We start from the raw sequence: 17,197 nt of genomic DNA, 5'->3' as shown, positions 1-17,197 counted from the left end.
GTAAGGCTGGTTTGTTTTTTCATGCATATTTGCTCTATATTTATTATGGTTAGGTGCTGACAGTCGAAGTGCCAAGTGTTGTGCAAGGTCCAAACGAAGCGGTACTTGTCCTTAAGAGCTCACGCATTTGAGCCCTGATCATGTTAACCCTCACTCACATAAGAAATCTTGATGTTCACAAAGAATTCTCTCATGGAAGACTATAATACATTCATATAAATGAGGGTTTCCCTGTAGGAGCTGGGACCTGAGAGTCTGAAATCAGTCTGTTTTACAGTTTAAATATGCCTTTATAGAATCTAGAAGTGTCTCACCCGAAACATGTTAAGTAGAAATATTGCTAGCACTAAAGATTTTCATGGAACATGAAACACTTGAAATATATTAAGGGGAGGCACACTTTCATTTTGAAATTAGTATCCTGTTTAAAAAAAAAGACAGAGAGGAAGAATGAGACAGAGACAGAGAGAGAATGAGAGAACCTGATGCCAAGAGTGTAGTATAAATCTGTGCTATTAATGGCTTTGGTGTACCAGTTTCATGGGAGTTATTTTGATAATCCAGTATTGTAAGAATCTGAAACAACCTCATTCCAGAGGCAGTGTTGTCAGACTTCTATTTCTGGTATTTTTTGTGAACTTAGTGTTCACAGGTGTGATGTTACTTAAGAGAGAAATGCAGACTTAACATGATAAAATAGAACTGAAATTATTTACCCTTGTTTTTCAATATTATATCTTTTAGTATTTTAATAATTGGTCAGATATAGAAAATGTATGCTTGTCACAGCCATCGCTTCTAGGATGTAAAATTGTTTCAGTAAGGTACCAGTTTGCTCTGAGTCTTGGATATTGCTGAAGCACTGGAAATTTATGAAAGAGACAGATACGAAATACAAGGTATTGATTGTCAAGATTGACAATCCTTTCTTTAATGTACCACTGATAAATCTTGCAATTTTGTTGTCAGACCTACATTATTTTTTGAATGTTGTAAAATGCCAACTGCTGGAATCGTGTGAATGTTTGGATATTTCCTTTCTCTCTCTCTCTTTCTTTTTCTCTCTCTCTCACCCTTGTGGTTAAAGAAAAAAGCTTGAAAACGTGAATCCAAAATGACTGAGAAAAACAAACAATATAAAAAGAACATAGAATTTAAAACTGCCTTTAAAATCTTGATCTTTAAGCTGGTCCCAGTGATTTTATAGGCCCAATCTGGAAGACTGTGAGAACTTGGCTGCTGTGCCACATTTACAGAGTGGTTGTAACAGGGGTTAACTTTTGAAACCAGTTTTGGAGGCCCATTTGGGCTCAAAGTCATTCACTGGGGTTTTCTAATTGCTACTAGTAATGTTTGATTTTCTGAAATATGAAATAAAAAATAATGTTTCACCATTTGTTTACTTCATGTTTACCGGTGGAGATACTTAGAACACTTGATTTAACTTTCTGGTTCTCATGAACTAGGACAGATTTGAGATACTTGAATTGCAAATATTGCAGCATCATAGAATAAGGGGGGAAAGGCTCCATTCCAGGCAAAATTATTTACCGTAAGAAATAATAACAATGTTTTCATGGATATTAAACTTTTCAAAAACTTAAAAAAAATTAGCTCTGAAAATGCCCCTGTGAGAGTTGTATTTTACCATGGTTGTTGATACCGGGAATCTGGGTTTTCAGGTGTTGCACTTCTTATTGTATCATAGCTGATGGATGGATGGATGGATGCTCAACATGTAATATTGTTGGCAGAGATCTCAGCTGAGACTGGTTTAACTGGTGTAGTGCATACTGACTGAGCTCATGATGACTAGATCCTAATCATGTCTGAATGCCATAGGCAAGAACGTTCACAATCAAATATTTATAGCTGTTTTCCTCCCCAGAGTTTTGCTTAGTGTTTTGATCAGTTCATACAGCTGCTTAAGAAATTACAGTGTTGAGGTTATTGATGAAGTAAGCAAAACTTGAAAACATTAATGTGTATGCTGTAGAGTTCAAGGGCCATATAGGTAACATCAATAATTGGAGAAATCCATAAAAGAGGAGAAATAGTGTTTTTTCTTTTTATCTTCAGACTATTTCTGGTCACTTTAACTAGGACTTTAAGTTAGCTAGTGTTAGTATCAGCCACAAACCTAGTTATACAACATTGTTGGCGCCTGTTGGTGGTGAGCTCTAAAGATGAATTAATATACAAGCTAGCTGTTATTCATTCTCTAGCAGAGGTCACTGGTAAGAGGATACTGCATTACTGTGCTATTGGCAGCATACATTTTAATTCGGAAATAAAATTGATGCGTAGCTGTTAGGTGGCTTTTCCGTAGTGTGTGTGGTTGTGAGGCCACCTCCCTCACGCAGCGCTTGTTGACTTTTCCGGGTAGAGGATAATCACTAGGTCATTTGTTCTGGAGGAGTACTGTCATTTAACGTGATTGTAATTAGGCAAGAACTAGGTTGACTCTGAGCCACCAAATTGCCCTAGTGTCTATTTTTTAACTTGGAGTGAGCACTTCTAGGCACCCTCTGGATTATCTCACATAGCTCTTTAGGGTTTAAATAGCAACCACATCTAGTTAAAGCAAATAATGGAAAAAGTTGGTGTTCCATCCACTCTTGTTACTGACAGTTACCAAGAACCAGGAAACAGGTATTTGCATTTACTTTTATTCTGTGGTTTTGGCTTAACAGGGCAGTAAGGCTGAGATGGCCGTTTTGTTAAACGTATAGACTTTGGGATGTTTTTGCCGTTTTGCATCAGAATAATTTGAGACTTGTCAGCCCGAACATGAAGTTTCTGGAGATGTTTTAGTTTTGTTTTCTTGCAGGGCTGTTTGCTGGCTAGCACAGGGAACGTGGCATCATGACTTCTAATCCTAACTCTCCTGCTGACTGGTCATAGACTCTTGAATAAGTTGCTTCATAGTTATTATGCTTCAGTTTGCTTTTAAAGCATCTTATGGTGGTGATATGAGCTAAGTGGTTTCAGCTGGTAAAGTACTTTGAGATCCTAGGTAAAAAAAAAAAAAAAGATATGTACTATAATAGTGACAAAGCAAAAGGTTTAACAATTGGTTCTTTTGATTTCTAGATTTAAAGATGTATTTAGGGTATGTTTGAGTTTGTTTGAATTTGTAAACTCTGGGTTATTCAGTGTTAATGTTGTTTGTTTACTTTATTGATACTGGATCATCAGCGATTGCAAACAGCTGGAAGTGTTATATAGCCTAGACTATGAGACTTCAAACTGTTTATCTGTTTGGGTAGCTATATATAAAGGCTCTTTATAATTATCAGTTTATTCAGGGGGAAAATCAGAAAAAAATATTGTTAACAGTCTGAAAATACTGTGTACCTGTTCTCATCAGACATCTTCAGATAGGCTTGGTATGGTATTTTCACGTAACTTTAAGTGACATAGCTCTGCAGGCGCTGCCGGCTCCGCTCTTTCCTCTTGTGTCTCTGTGCAGCCTCCCTGGGCTCAGGGGGTGGCATGTGTATAGTGAGGGCAGCATGTAGCCCGGTGTATTTATTTTGCTTTAGGGCTTGGACATTGGAGAGAGCAGGGAGCGGGAGTGATAAGGCGGCAGAATGGGCGAGCTTATGAGAAAGCAGAACACTTGCCAAATTAATAATAAAGAAATTGCATTGAAAATGTCCCATGATCCCCAGCTTTAATAGTTCCACGGAGCAGGCGGGTGTTATTTTGGGATGGAATCCATATGTGAGCTTCTTGGCACTGCGCTGTTGCCTGGGAAGAAAACCCAAACAATGGAAATAGAAATGGCCAAGGCTATCTTCTTCCATCGGATTCCTGCTGAATTTCAGGGGGAAGTGCTCATAGTCGTGTTTCTGGATATGGCTTCATCAGACTTTTTAGTTCCAGTCATAACCTGGTTTTCCAGTTTTACGTCACTATAATTGTGCAAGGACAGTCAATCTTGTGAAATTGCAGAAGGCTGTGTTGGAAATGTTACTAGAAGTGGACGTGTGATTTTGATGCACTTTTTCTCTGTCCCGTATCTGACATCGTTTCGTCTTCCTAAATTCATCTCGGGCCCAAACACTGTCTCTTACAAGAACATGATTACAAACACAGTGGCCTGTCAGAATGGCCTTCTTGGGTTGAAGAAGGAATAAAGTGGAACTCTGAAAACCTAACAATTAAAAAAAAAGTATGGTAAATAATAATGTGCAGAACGGTCAGTAGCTGCCTAAAGAGCCCAGGCTTGGCAAAAGAATGATCCCATTGCTTTCAGTAGTTTAAAGCTTTTCATTTCTTCTCCCCACTAAGACAGGTGTCAAAGCATCCAGCATCCGAAGACAAGACGTTTGGGTATCTCTTAGTATCCTTTTCAAGGTCGCTCACATAATTTGTGCAGGATGTGTAAGGTCAGTGAGGGATTCATCCAAGTTCACTGCTGTAGGCAGAAGTCACCTTTAACCTGAGCTCTAATGTCCTATAGCGGGACATCTGCTCCAAGCCCACATCTGGGGCTAGCTAACAATACTGAGAACATCCAGTTGTCCTAACAATAGTGAGACTTTTTTTTTATTATTAGCCATTTTAAAGAAGCTATGGGGAACTTGGATATGAGAGGCTATTAAAAACTAATCCATTTAGTTCCCTCTTGTTTCTTTTTAACTCTTCTCGCTTATTAAAATACGGAAGTTGTCCATGATGTGAAGATTAACCAAAGTGCCTAAACTCAGAGGAAGCAGGAATCTGAGCCTTCTGGCTAGCGCCTGTTTCATGGCTGGCTCCAGCCCAACTGTCCACCACAATCTTTTTTTTTAAACACGCATGTCAATCAAGCCAGCCAGCCCCCATTGTATTTGCTATTCCGCTAAGCCCTGCTGCAAATTTCTTTATGTTTATTTAATTTCCAGTGAAATGTACTCTCCTTACAAAGCATGGTTTTGCTGCAAGGTATTTCTGGACACATTCTGAAAATCATTATCCAAGAGCTCCGTTCCAGAAACCGCGCCTCACATTGTTAATTTTCGTTTTCCTGCTCTGAGTGGTGAGCCGTGTGCCAAGTCCTTTGTTAGTTGTATAATTCTGGTGTGCTTTGTTTATTTTATTGGTCAGATTACAAAAATATTACACATGCATATTTCATTCAGGGTGCAGAAAGCTTTTGAGATTTCGCATAAACAAAATAAAGACGCTTCTCCCCCTCTGTGTGCGCTTCTCTCCTGTGTTACTTGAGAAGAGTTGGGATTTAGGTTCCTGCCTCAGAATTGATTGACAAGAACAGTAACAAAACCAAGATCAGTTCACTTGTAAAAGGACAGTGAATGGCAGCGTTGATGAAATCAGGGCTTTGTGACTCCCTGTATGCATGTTCAGCAGTTCCCTCTTCCTTGCTATACAATGCATTTTTCTCTTATCCAGCACAATTCTTAGAGCTTAGAAAGAAAACAAATAATGGCACTACTGAGAGCCTTCTGCTGTGACCAAACCGCAGAGTTTAATCTTTGAGGAAGAGCTCATTAGGGAAGAAATTTGCCTGATGTTTTCCTTTAAACAGCTCCCAAAGTCCATTTTTCAGAAGGTCTGGTTCTGTGCTAGTCTAAGCCAACCAAGTCCAGCCTGCTGCCTTCGCACTCCCAGCTTTGTCACGTACTGATTGAGGGAGCTGATCGGGCTGGATACAGCCCCCGAACTGGCTTGTGGCACAAGTACCAGCTCCTCAACCCCCTCCAGCCACGCTGCGTAGGGAACGCAAAACTGCAGGAGATCCATGATGTTACTCGCTTTCCTCAAAACAGAAATATAAAGCTTGCTTTTCCACAGGGCAGTGAAAGGTGAAGGCAAGAGAAAAGCAATGTCCTATTTAAGGAGATGTTCCAGTTGCAGACAGATATGGAGTCGGGGAACTGGTAATCGTACAACCTCTGCCTCTCAGCACAAGGAATTTAGTGCTTTGTTACTTTGGTACAGAAGATGTTTTCATGCTGTGCCTGCAGTTTGATTCATGTTATTGCCTGGTGCTGTTAAATTTTTAGATTGTTTTAACCTCTAGTACACCTAGTAAAAATGATCATTTTCCCAAATGGAAAAGACCAGAATCGGGGGAAGTGAAAGTATGATTACTTCTGATTCCAGCAAGGTATTTCTAGGTTAAAACTTTCTTGCCTAAAAGTGTTTGGTGATTTTAGTTTTCCTCTTAGTCTGACTTTATCCCTAGACCTTTCATTAATATGCAGGCTTTGTCTCTCTGTATTGTGGGAGCTGCTTTGGTTTTTGTTTATCTTTTGCGGTACTTAGGGTTAAAAGTGTAGTCTTTGCTGTACGACTTTTAAAAAAAGGATGCTTTTGTCATTTCTCTCTATACCATATCTTTTGAGGAGACTTTGCATTTTTTTTTAATCAATAACCACATTTGACCAGTATTCTTGAAATCAGGCAGAGCGTGCTTGAACTGTGCCACCTCCAGTTCGGATCTGAGCACGGCTCTGAAACAGTGAGGGGCTGGGCCAAGTCTGTAGCCTCTGAGAGGCACCTGGCCGGGCCCAGAAACCGTAGTGGTGATTTAATTTCAACTTTTATCTTTAGTTTCTAGGACACTGCGGATATTTCCTACTTTGAGTAAACCCATGAATTAAGTTAAGCTGAGAGTTAAGTTAAGCTTCTGGGAGTAAATATTTGTAGTGCTGGACCACAAGGATCTACTAAGCCCCTTGTGTTTGGAGGGGCACCACGTATGAGAGATATCTTCCTTTATCAGGTTTTAAAATTGAGGTCCTGAGCACCTACGAAGTAAGTGAATATCTGGCTGGGCTTTCTCAAGATAAGTGAAATTAGTTCCGGTTTCTTTGCCACTATTTAGTCTGCTGTTTAATCTGTCTTTGCATATGCTAGTTTAAATTGATTGAAGTGTTCCTCGCTTCCTGTCCTGCACATGTTGTGTAACAGCCTTAGGTAGTTTTTTAAACATTTGTCCTCTTTCACTCCAGGACTCTTGGATGAAGTAATTACATATCAGATCAGTTGGTAGGATGCCTTGAAATCTGCCGGGCCCTGTGGACTGTTGGGGCGTGATTAGACCTTGCCACATACAGTTTCTAGGTCGTAGGCAATATTTATGAGTTGGTGGAGAAAGAGAGATCTTCACCAGCTGTTCCCAGGACAGGGCTGGTATAGTAATTGCCGTGCTTTAGTCATAAGACCCATTTTGGAATACACAAATATGCTAGTAGATGTTGTTCGTTTCATTGCCTTTAGAAAACTTTTCCAGATCTTCAGTATCAACATGTGCTGGGTTTTTTTTAGTCCCAGTATTCAGTTTGTTAATACCCTGAAAGAAAGCGATGAAAAAATGTCAGAGGCTTAGAGATCTTTCCATGGTTTTTGGTCAGTTTGGTGTCGTCATCATCTAAACATAGGCACGCTGGGCTGGAAGGGATCTCTTGGGTCACAGCTCCCTTGTTTTCGCCTTGCGCAGGCGCTGTCGTATTACCCCCTTTATAAGCGCATCCAGCTCCCTCTTAAAAGTGCTTGGTTTTTTGTCCTCATTTGGGAAACTTTTCCCAAATGTTGCAATTCTGAAATGTTCCTCAGACTTCTGAGTGGCTTAAAATTTCCCTTCCTATTCGTGTCCTGTTCAGAAGGACAGTCGTTCTGGGCGTTTTTCTTTGATGAAAAACTATGCTCCAGGGGATAAAGCTAAAGGAGAGAACAAAATCAGACTCTGCAGGTTGGACAAAAAATGTTGCGAGCGTCTCCCCAAGGTATATTATTCCTTCTTAAATCTCTCCACTTTTAGAAACAAACTGCACAAACATTAAATCAGAAGTCATTTGCATGCCAGTGTGCTTGAATTAGATAATAAATAGGGTTCCTGGCAGCAGCAGCAAGAGAATGTAATCATCTTCGTTATACAAAGTATGAAACAACATATAATACCAAAAAGCGTTTTGCATTGGCTTCCTCTAAATCAGAACTATCTCAATGTTAAAAGACAAACAAACACCGACTTGAACTGCAGATTCGGATAATTTGCTCCACCTACTCAAAACCAGCTATTTCAGGAGCGAAGTTTTAGTGATTTATGTTGCCATCTCATATTTCCAAGAGGCATTTCTTTACTAGTTTACAGGGAGGGTTTTCCCCATAATTTTGTCTTGTGTAGGTAATGCATAAATCTCCCAGAAAAGATAGTCATCTCTAACCTCTGCAGCCCCATAGTGACAAGCCCCATTGTCGAAGGCAGGCAATTTGCCAGGAAACTGTGACTCCCAGAGAGAGTGTGCAAGGTTAGGGGTAAAGTATACTATTGCCAGAGAAACTGTATTCCGAGTGGATTTGTGTGGAACAACAACGATATCCAGTGACTAGTTAAATTAGCCACAGATGTGTTTTCTATAACACCGTCCAAGAAGATATACAGTACTTTAAGGCTCGGTTCAGACATAATGATCTTCTGAAGTCAAATCAGATCCAAGCAAAATTGCATCTGTACTAGGAAAGCTTTTAAGGAATTGTGTAATATGATTCAGACAAGTAGATGAATCAGACTGCTGCAAACTAAACAAGAAGCACATCGGTAAGAGATGAGGTAAGACTACTTGCATAGAAGTGTGATAGTTTGATGTTAGCGGTTTGCTGTTAAAATTCGAGCTTCAGTAGATTGACACATGCAGTTAAACTGGCACGTTTTGCCGGCCACCTGCCCAGAACATGCATTGGGAGGAGAATCTCAGAGTTTTCTCGGAGCTTTTCAGAATACGAGTGCTTGTTTTTGCACTTGCCGTCTCCATTGCTCCCTATGCCACTCCTCCTGCAAGGAAGCCTTGCTGAGTTCAGTTTCTAAGAGGATAATTATTCCGCTGCGGGCAATAAGGTTGTTTTACTGATGCAGAATTTTCACGTGCCAAGGTGAGAGTACAGGTGAAGGCTCTGAGATTGTTGGCTTTTCTCACACATTTCTCAGCATTTTTTTGTTTCAGCATGACAGCTCGAGCAATACTTGGGATTTCTGTCCGGGACCAGTGCTGTTGAGAAGCTCAGCTTCTGTCCCACAGCTGACTTCTTGGCTTTGCCACTTGTAACTCTCATTCTTGGAGTTCAGATAAGACAAACGGTGGAGTCCGTTGAAAGTCCCGTTGAATTACAGATCTGCTATATGGTTTAAAGTTCTGGGGAAATATAAGCAGATTAGTTACTGTAATGGTTGGCACAGGAAGCAATAAAAGCTTGTATTCTCTGACCTATTTCTTTACCATGTTATTTACTTGAACTAAATTGAATGCAGGGTATTAAAATGTTGTTATCAAAAAAGGCCTGAAGTATTCAGCTTCGATTCTCATTGGAATAGGCATTAATATTAAAACTGAATAAAAAACTAGCATTTTTGTGGAAGAGTTACAGGGGAATTAAAAATAACATTTTTCACAATAGAAATACCATGTTCTTATGGCTGAAAATTTATCTCACTTTCTGTTTCCAGAGCTGTATAAAATGTTTATTAATGATAGTGATGTAAATTTGGTAAATTGTCTTTTTAGATATGCTTTAAGTTTCCAGATATAATTCCAAACAGGATTAAAAAGCTGTTTATTAAAATGTTAAAATTAAATGTTAATGAAAAGTAAATGTTTAAAATGTTTATTCACAGAAATGTCATTTTCTTTTCCTTTCCTCATTACTTCTTTGTAATATTTTGTTTTAATCAAGCAAATTTTATTGCTTTGCATCCTCTGCTTCCAGATTCCTCTCACTTGAGCTCTGAATTCTGCTTCAGGAGATTTTGTACTTCTATTCTTAGGAATTTTACAGGTCACATGCAAAGCCATGTGTTCGTGTGCATGCACACGTGTGTTTCTTTAGACAGCATACCAAAAATTAGAATAACCCCGCAAAGTCATGGCTTCATTACAGGAGAACTCATGGGAAAAAACAAAATACGCATCTTTCAGGTACCATCTGATTTTGACTTAAGATAGCCGCACATCCTGACAGCAAGCAGAATATGTTTATTCAAAAACATGATTATTTGAAAATGCTCATTCTATGACTATTTCTTTTTTCTTCACAGGGTCTTTGTAAACAGAAGTTTAGCCATGGAAAAGATAAAGTGCTTTGGTTTTGATATGGATTATACACTTGCTGGTGAGTATCTTCATGATTTTTTTGTCATTGACTTAGTTCAGTACACTGCCTCTTGTTGAGAGAAAACCAGTAATTGGTTGGGCTGCTCCAGCTTAGCAGGTGCTTCCTCTGTTACCAAATATACCACCTATTCACTGCACTTTCATTTGAGATGTTTCTTTTACATTTGTTATCTGGAAGCTGTATTTGGTCACAAACCACAGTGCTCTAGTGTAGTTTCAGATGATTATGGGTATCAAGGGGACCAAAGCTTAGTAGGTGTAACTGCTTCCTTAGATTCCACTACACTTGGAAATTGCCCCTGATGCAAGCGTAGCTTTGAAAAACCAGGGGATTTCCTTTTATCTTTGGTGCATGGGGTAGACTAGACTTCTGCCCAGCAGGTAAAACCCCTTGTGTTCTGGGAGGCTCCACTATTTTTGAACAGATTTTTCTCTTTCCCACTTCTCAGTTGACCCCATCACTGACTCATTCACAAAAAGAGGCAAAGCAGAGGGAGTGTCTTGTGTCAGCTGAACAAGTTAATTTGGAAAGCTTTGCCAGTTCTTTATGGCAGATAGACTTTAGGAGGTTGCATATGACCTTTTAGTTTCATAAAATTTTTTGCATGACTTTCCATCTTTCAAATACTAGACAGGGAAATTCTTTGAGATTTTTCATGAAGGAAGGGTTAAATTACAGTTTTTGGTACAATCAAACTTACATGATGTCCTGTATTTTAAAGGAGGTAAAGATGAAAAGCCCACTGCCACCCTCCTAGGTTATGTTATCACAGAACGTACCGGCTGTAACCCAGGGTGTCATGTACGTTTCTGCCGCCTTTCTCACTACCACTTCCAAGGCCATGGATAAAAAGTTTCTATCACCCTTGATATTTCAGTTTAGAATTGTGAATATAAACTGAGAAATGTGAGGCAGAATATCAGGGTCACCTAATAACAGGTTAATGTAGTGTGTCAGATATGGTCGTCTTAGTTACTGCGTCTACTAAAAAGAAATGAGAGAAGAGTAACATGGCTAAGGACGGTGAGAGGGGTCCCAGAAGCAGGGGTCAGCGGTTAAGCAAAGGTCAGAAAAGTTTCCATGTGCTCATGGTTCAACAAGCAGTTTTGGAGGCTGCGGCAGGGTGGTTGCAGTTTATATTTACATCACTTGCTTTTGTTCTTTTAAGCAGTTGTCAATGAGGCATTAGTTATATATAAATGCTTCGGTTATTCACCATCTTGTTTATTTATCTGTTTAAAGTTCCCGCCACTTTTTAAATCATAAACTGTATCACTGTTAGTCTGTGCTTGGTCTGCCTGCCGGCACGTGTTTAGGTGTTTGTGTTTCCCAGCTGTGACAGCCTTGTGGCAACGCTTTTAAGGAGTGCAAAAGAGTTGTTCAGGAACAAGTGCTTAAAAAAAAAAAAAAAAAAAAAAAAAGTTGTGGGTTTCACTTCTGTAACAGAAAAACAACTTATGTGACTTTTGCAAACTGGCGGCATTTCTGGGGACTCAGATGATCCCAGTGGGGCTGGCGTGGAACATAAAGCATGTTGCTAACGTTCGCCCTGACAGAAGGAGACTTTCAGTGCTATCCTCACTCCTCCGACTGTTCATTTTATTCAAGTGTTACTTGTTCCTGTAAACACAGAGCAAATGTGTTGTTATCCACAAAATGATGCTTGGCTTGATGAGAGGAAAAAAATGTGAATGTTTCAAGCATCCTGAAAAATTTCTCTGGGACATGGAAACCTGGAGCTCCTGGGGCTAGAAGATCACAGTAATTCAGTAAAACAGGCAAAGTCAGTGCATTCAGGGGGGTTGAGTGACAGGGTATGGTGCAGCAAAAGAAAAGAGACGTGGTCTGAACAGGAGACTGGGAACCTCGTCCACTTTTGGGCAAGCTGCCGTCCTGTTACTTCTGCAATGGTACAACAGAGATAATACTGACAGATCATTTTTCAGGGAGATAGAATGTAAAAAGGTTGTAAAGCCTTTTTCAGATTAAAAACATTTGGCCTTGAAAATAGTATTTTCCTTTTTTTGACTCAGCTAGAAAGCTAACATACAATCACCTGTTTGTCTTGTTATGTTTCAGGGTCATCCTTTGTGCCCCATGTGGATGTTTTTTATTTGGCTATTATTTGCTATATGCAATGAAATCCATAACCTTAACTGTGACACACAAATAAAATTACTTATTTACTGCAAGGACTTTAAAGAGTGCAATGTTAAGATGTGATTCTATTTAACCAATTGGAAATGCTAATGGAGAAGTGGGCAAGTGAAGTATTACATTAATAATGTCATAGTACATTCATTAGACGCTGACATGTTTTCTGTCCGGGCAAATTATTCCTTACACACTCCTTCGCATGGACCTGCTTACTGTCTAGATGAAAAAAAACAATGTAAAAAGCTAGTTTAGCAGTAATTTAACATCTGGAAAGGGCATCTGCATACCAGATGATGTATGATGAGCAGATTCCTTCTGGAGGCTCTTCAAGACTCGTGTAAGGAAATAAGTAGACCAAGGAAGAAGAATGGAAGCACATCTAGTGTCATCAGTTTGTCATCTAGTTTTCTGCATTTGTACTTTCAGCTTTTGCAAAGTTACTTTTATATAATTTAAAGTTGTTTAAAAATATCCTAAGCACCATCCTCATATTATATGAAATGAAGGCAGTCGGAGCCATTAACCTTGCCTAAAACTATGCACAGACTCCTTTCCCCACTCTCTGTCATGAATTTTCACATCAGAAATAAACTGCTGACGTTCATCCCATGGCTGACAGTTGTATACTTTGACTGCTCAGGAGCAGAATGATTATTTGGAACCCCCTGAATTATCCATCTTGCAAAGAGGAGGCAGCGATGTCCGTAAAAGTGTTGTCACTCCTCTCTTCTTCCCAAATCAGTGGCCACTGGTAGCACTGATAATCTTACTTAGGAGGTGATTCAGTACCAGAGAAGCCAGAATCAGTTGACTCGTTTTGAACTTTAGAAACCTGAGGCAGTTTTGGTTTTGTACTTTATGAGTTCAAGGGCATAAACCTGCTCAGTATAACACTGTTTTCTGTCTAGAATAAGCTAATTTTGGTAGGTAAGGATGTGGCATTTCCATTTCAAAGTATATGGTAGCAGCCACTGAGCCCTTGCTGCAGCGATCATGTGTTCTCCTCCTAGCGTGATTGCCTGACTGAGAATGTCAGCTTGCCAACTGACAGCAGTTACGCTATCATCGTGTTACATCGTACATAAAATATGATTCCACCCATTTGTTTTATAGGGTAGTATTTCTTAACCTTATTAAATTAAAAGACCACTTAACTCAAAACTAAAAAGTTCAGGGCCACTTGATACAGCCTTGTCACAATGGTTTTGTTGCTGTCAAGTCAATATAGGCTTCAGCTTCGAATTCCTGTTAATAACTTTCATGTCCTCTCATTGTTTGTCTCTCATTGCACAGAATTGAGAAACAGTGTTACAGGGGTTGGTTGGGCAAAGAAAGCCTTTTTGTCCTTAAAGAAAAGAGCATGAAGGTTTTAGTCTTTGCTTCCGAGGAATTATGGACAGTAAGCCACATGAAACTGTGTATTTGTTGTCCTTATTCTTCCTGGGAATTTGTAGCTACTGTGGTTACAGCTAGAATTAAATTGGCTGCTAGGAGCTCAAAGTAAAATGAAAACAAATTAAAATAACTCTTGCAGGTTTTACATCCTCTCTTTCCCATCCAAGCTTACTGTTGCATCCTCATGGGGTCAATGAGGGCTCCTATGTATATGGAAACTCCCAAGTCTCCCTAGGTTTATGTGCTGGATAAACTAACAGTAGGAGCTAAGAGATCTGTGTTGGATATCAGGCTGTCTGCCCCCTTTTCAATCTGTTTGGTTTTCTTTCTGTTGATGAGTCACACATACATAAAAGGATGTTTCTTTTAAGGTAGATATTATTGGGAGGAAAGTCGATGGTGCAGGAACAACAGGGTTTTACTGTGGCTTGTATACGCAGCGGTAGATAAATAGCTGCTGCCTGAAATCTTGGAGGGCTTGATGCAAGCAAGTGTCATCAGCTATTTCAGCCTTTGCTATTAGCGGAGGTTAAGACACGTTTCTGCGATGTTACGCAGTCGTCGGCCCAGCAGTCGTTCGTTCTCTGCTCCTGACCTTTCTGCCTGGGCACGGGAGCGAGGCCCATGCGTCTGAGCTGCAGGGTTCCCTTTCTCCTTGGAAAGGAGGCAGTGTCATACCAGCATCAGGATCTGCAAGTAGCTGCGAAGGGCTGCCGTTCAGCGTCGGGTGCAGAACTACGAATTTTGGAAAATTTGCTTTTTAAGCCCTTAAATAAGAGAGATTTGAGGGTCCTTTTGTAGAGCATTCTTGTCTGGTAAATTGTAGTTTCTTTTATTATCTGAATGATTCATCTCTGCTTATTTATCCTGGCTGATTAGAAGACCAGTGCTCAGTGATAATTCTGGCCTGCCTTCCTGTTTTACTAGTACTGTCAAAACTACCCATACTTCGTTAAAGGAAAGTGTTGTTGCTAATCTCAAAGATTCACAGCCTTTTCTTTGGTGTGTTTACTAAAATCAAAGGAACAGATAAAAGTACATCAGTAGAGAGACCTTATTGCAGCACTTACCTGAGCCTAGGAGTTGGTGAGGCCTTTTGGAAATGCAGCTGAGAGAGACTGGTTTCAGACAGAATTTTATTTGGCTGCTTCCTTCTCAGGGTGAGCTAAACTTCTGATGAGCAGTATTAATTATTAGGTCTGGGTCCAAGTAATGCAGAAGGCCTTGGCATCACTAGGTCTTAAATGGGACGGGTTGCACAACAAGGTTATGGATATATGTCCCTTGACAGGAACAGGGCTAAAGCAGTGAGGTTTTTAAACTGGCTGTAATTTCACACCAGGCTGCTGGCAGATGGAGAGGGAATTAGTAAGAATTACAAACTCAATTGTGCTTAAAAAGATTCCTCAGTGACTACCCTCCTTCTCCAAAAGTTACAGTCTTGTTGAAAGTTTTATCTTCTCTCTCTGAGGTAGGTGAGACATAATATCAATAGGCAGGATGCTTTCACTTGGAAGGCAGTCCCTGAACTTAAATCACTCTTGTCTCCATGTCATCCAGAAAGCAAAAATAAAACCATCATTAGCTGCTGAAAACTGTTTCAATAAAAAAAGGGGAAATGGGATTTTAAAATTACTATTTTTATTATGTTCAAAAATGATTAATGCAGCATAATCTGATTGGAATGTAGTTTGTATCCTGAAAACACTGCAGACTTAATGCTAAGATTTGGTGCAATGCAAAGATTTTACTGCAAAATTGCTTATGCTGCCAGCTTCAGTGCTTCCCTGCTCATCACATGGGAAAAGACATGGGAAGACTGCTTTAGTCACTGTTTGTGGCTGCCTTTCCCAGCTTACTCCAAAATGCAACATGCATAAACAGGTTTTGCCCCTTCCTCAAGCAGGCGTTAGTGTCTAAGCCATTCATGCAATTTGGGAGAGAGGGAAATTTTACACACCTGCATCTTATTTTTGAAATGTTTTTCTTCCCATGTTGACTGTGGAAAAATCCACTCAAACAAAAGGTGGAATTGGCTTGTTGCTGCATGCGATCTGGGAGAAAAGGTGGCAGCTGAACTGAGAACTGGTTCTTCAATTGATCTAGTAGTTTTATTGTAGTTGAGTTGTATCAGTTTTCCGTGCTTCAATTTCCACAACTGAGAAATGGGACTAATGAATTTGTACCTTGCATAAAATTTTCTGGAATATTCAGAAAAAAAATCCCAAACTATAAACCTGGGAGTTTAATATAGGGAAAATTGAACTGAATACTTAAAAGCTACTGTGCTTGTAATGTGAGCCACTACAAAGCAATATTGTGCTTTTATTTTAAGTACGGTTACTGTATATTTATTGGTAATGGACTCAAATACAAATATTCTAACAAGGCTCTTCTACTTAGGTTGAGGATTTGTCTGTAGTTTCATCATGATGTAAGGACTACAGACTTTGAAGCTCTTTTGAGGTGATACTAAGCAGTCCTGCTTCTTTTACAGTTCTCTGGAAAATAGTTCTTTGTGTCATATAGAAAAAGTATGGATAGAGGAAGAATAGAGAGAGGAACTGATGGATTTGGCAGTGAATGGTAGCCTTCAAAATGTCCTAGCAAAAATTCAGAGAAGCTTTGTGTGTTGCACATCTGCTGTCTGCACTTTCACATTTTTACGTTTCAAGTTCAACAGGTGCAGATTTTGCAGATTTCTGAGCCCGTTTGACCATTGGTGCTTTAAAACTAAAGGCAGATGGGTAAGCTAAGCTGTTCCTAGTATGCTTTGAACTAGATGTTTTTTCAAATGCCAGTGCAGTGCTACGATAGCTATTGTCCCTGCTGTCTTTGTGCTGCTGCTCTGAGGAGTTTGACCATTTAAAGCTGTGTAATGCAGCAAGCCAAGGCCTGGAGCTGCGAGTCTCACGTGCTGGCATTGAGAATGAGGAGTGGAAAAAGCATGTGTTTGCTTGCTCTGTCCCAGTAAATCACCGACTGACAAACTGCTAATCTGCCATCGGCGGATTCTGGGGGAATTGGAGCGTTAGACAGAAGCTGTTGAAAGAACAAGTCTTCACAGAGTCTGAGGAAGGTCTCAAAAGCTGCAATATTCTTCCCTCTTGCTCTCGATAAAGTGAGAATAATGCCTAGCGGGGTCAGCAGGCTGTTAATACACTAACAGCCAGTTATTATATTTGCCAGACTGACAGAAATATGAAGGTATTTTTCGCTCTAGTCGACCCCTTATCTAGTAATCTTAATACCACAATACATGTACTGTCAAGTTACAAGTGCCCCTGTGATGGAGGGGGTAGATCACTCTGTAGGAGGAACCAAAGCCGGGCATTCAGAAGGCTTTAGCTCCTAGATCGCGTGTGTGCTATTGCTTTGTGAATGCCTTATTTTAGCACGTGACCTAACAACTTATGTGTGGGGCTTATTAACAGCACGGGCATTTGTGCTACACATACGCCCAAGCGCACCCTGTTAAACAAATGCAGCTTGCTTTTGAGCATCAGTGTCTATCAGTGAATTG

At 39.9% G+C, this 17,197-nt stretch overlaps 1 protein-coding gene across 1 annotated transcript in view; it reads left to right on the top strand.

Annotated features, from left to right (window-relative positions):
* NT5C2 (5'-nucleotidase, cytosolic II) overlaps positions 1 to 17,197 on the top strand; it is a 64,532-nt gene that overhangs the window by 22,587 nt on the left and 24,748 nt on the right. Inside the window, exon 3 of the mRNA XM_067300198.1 lies at positions 10,046 to 10,119. Within this exon, the coding sequence (XP_067156299.1) occupies positions 10,046 to 10,119 (74 nt within the window). The remainder of the gene's footprint in view (positions 1 to 10,045; positions 10,120 to 17,197) is intronic.

This window comes from Apteryx mantelli, chromosome 7, assembly GCF_036417845.1.
Source record: "Apteryx mantelli isolate bAptMan1 chromosome 7, bAptMan1.hap1, whole genome shotgun sequence".
In the NCBI taxonomy this organism is placed as follows: domain Eukaryota; kingdom Metazoa; phylum Chordata; class Aves; order Apterygiformes; family Apterygidae; genus Apteryx; species Apteryx mantelli.
This window is presented reverse-complemented; position numbering and strand designations above follow the sequence as displayed.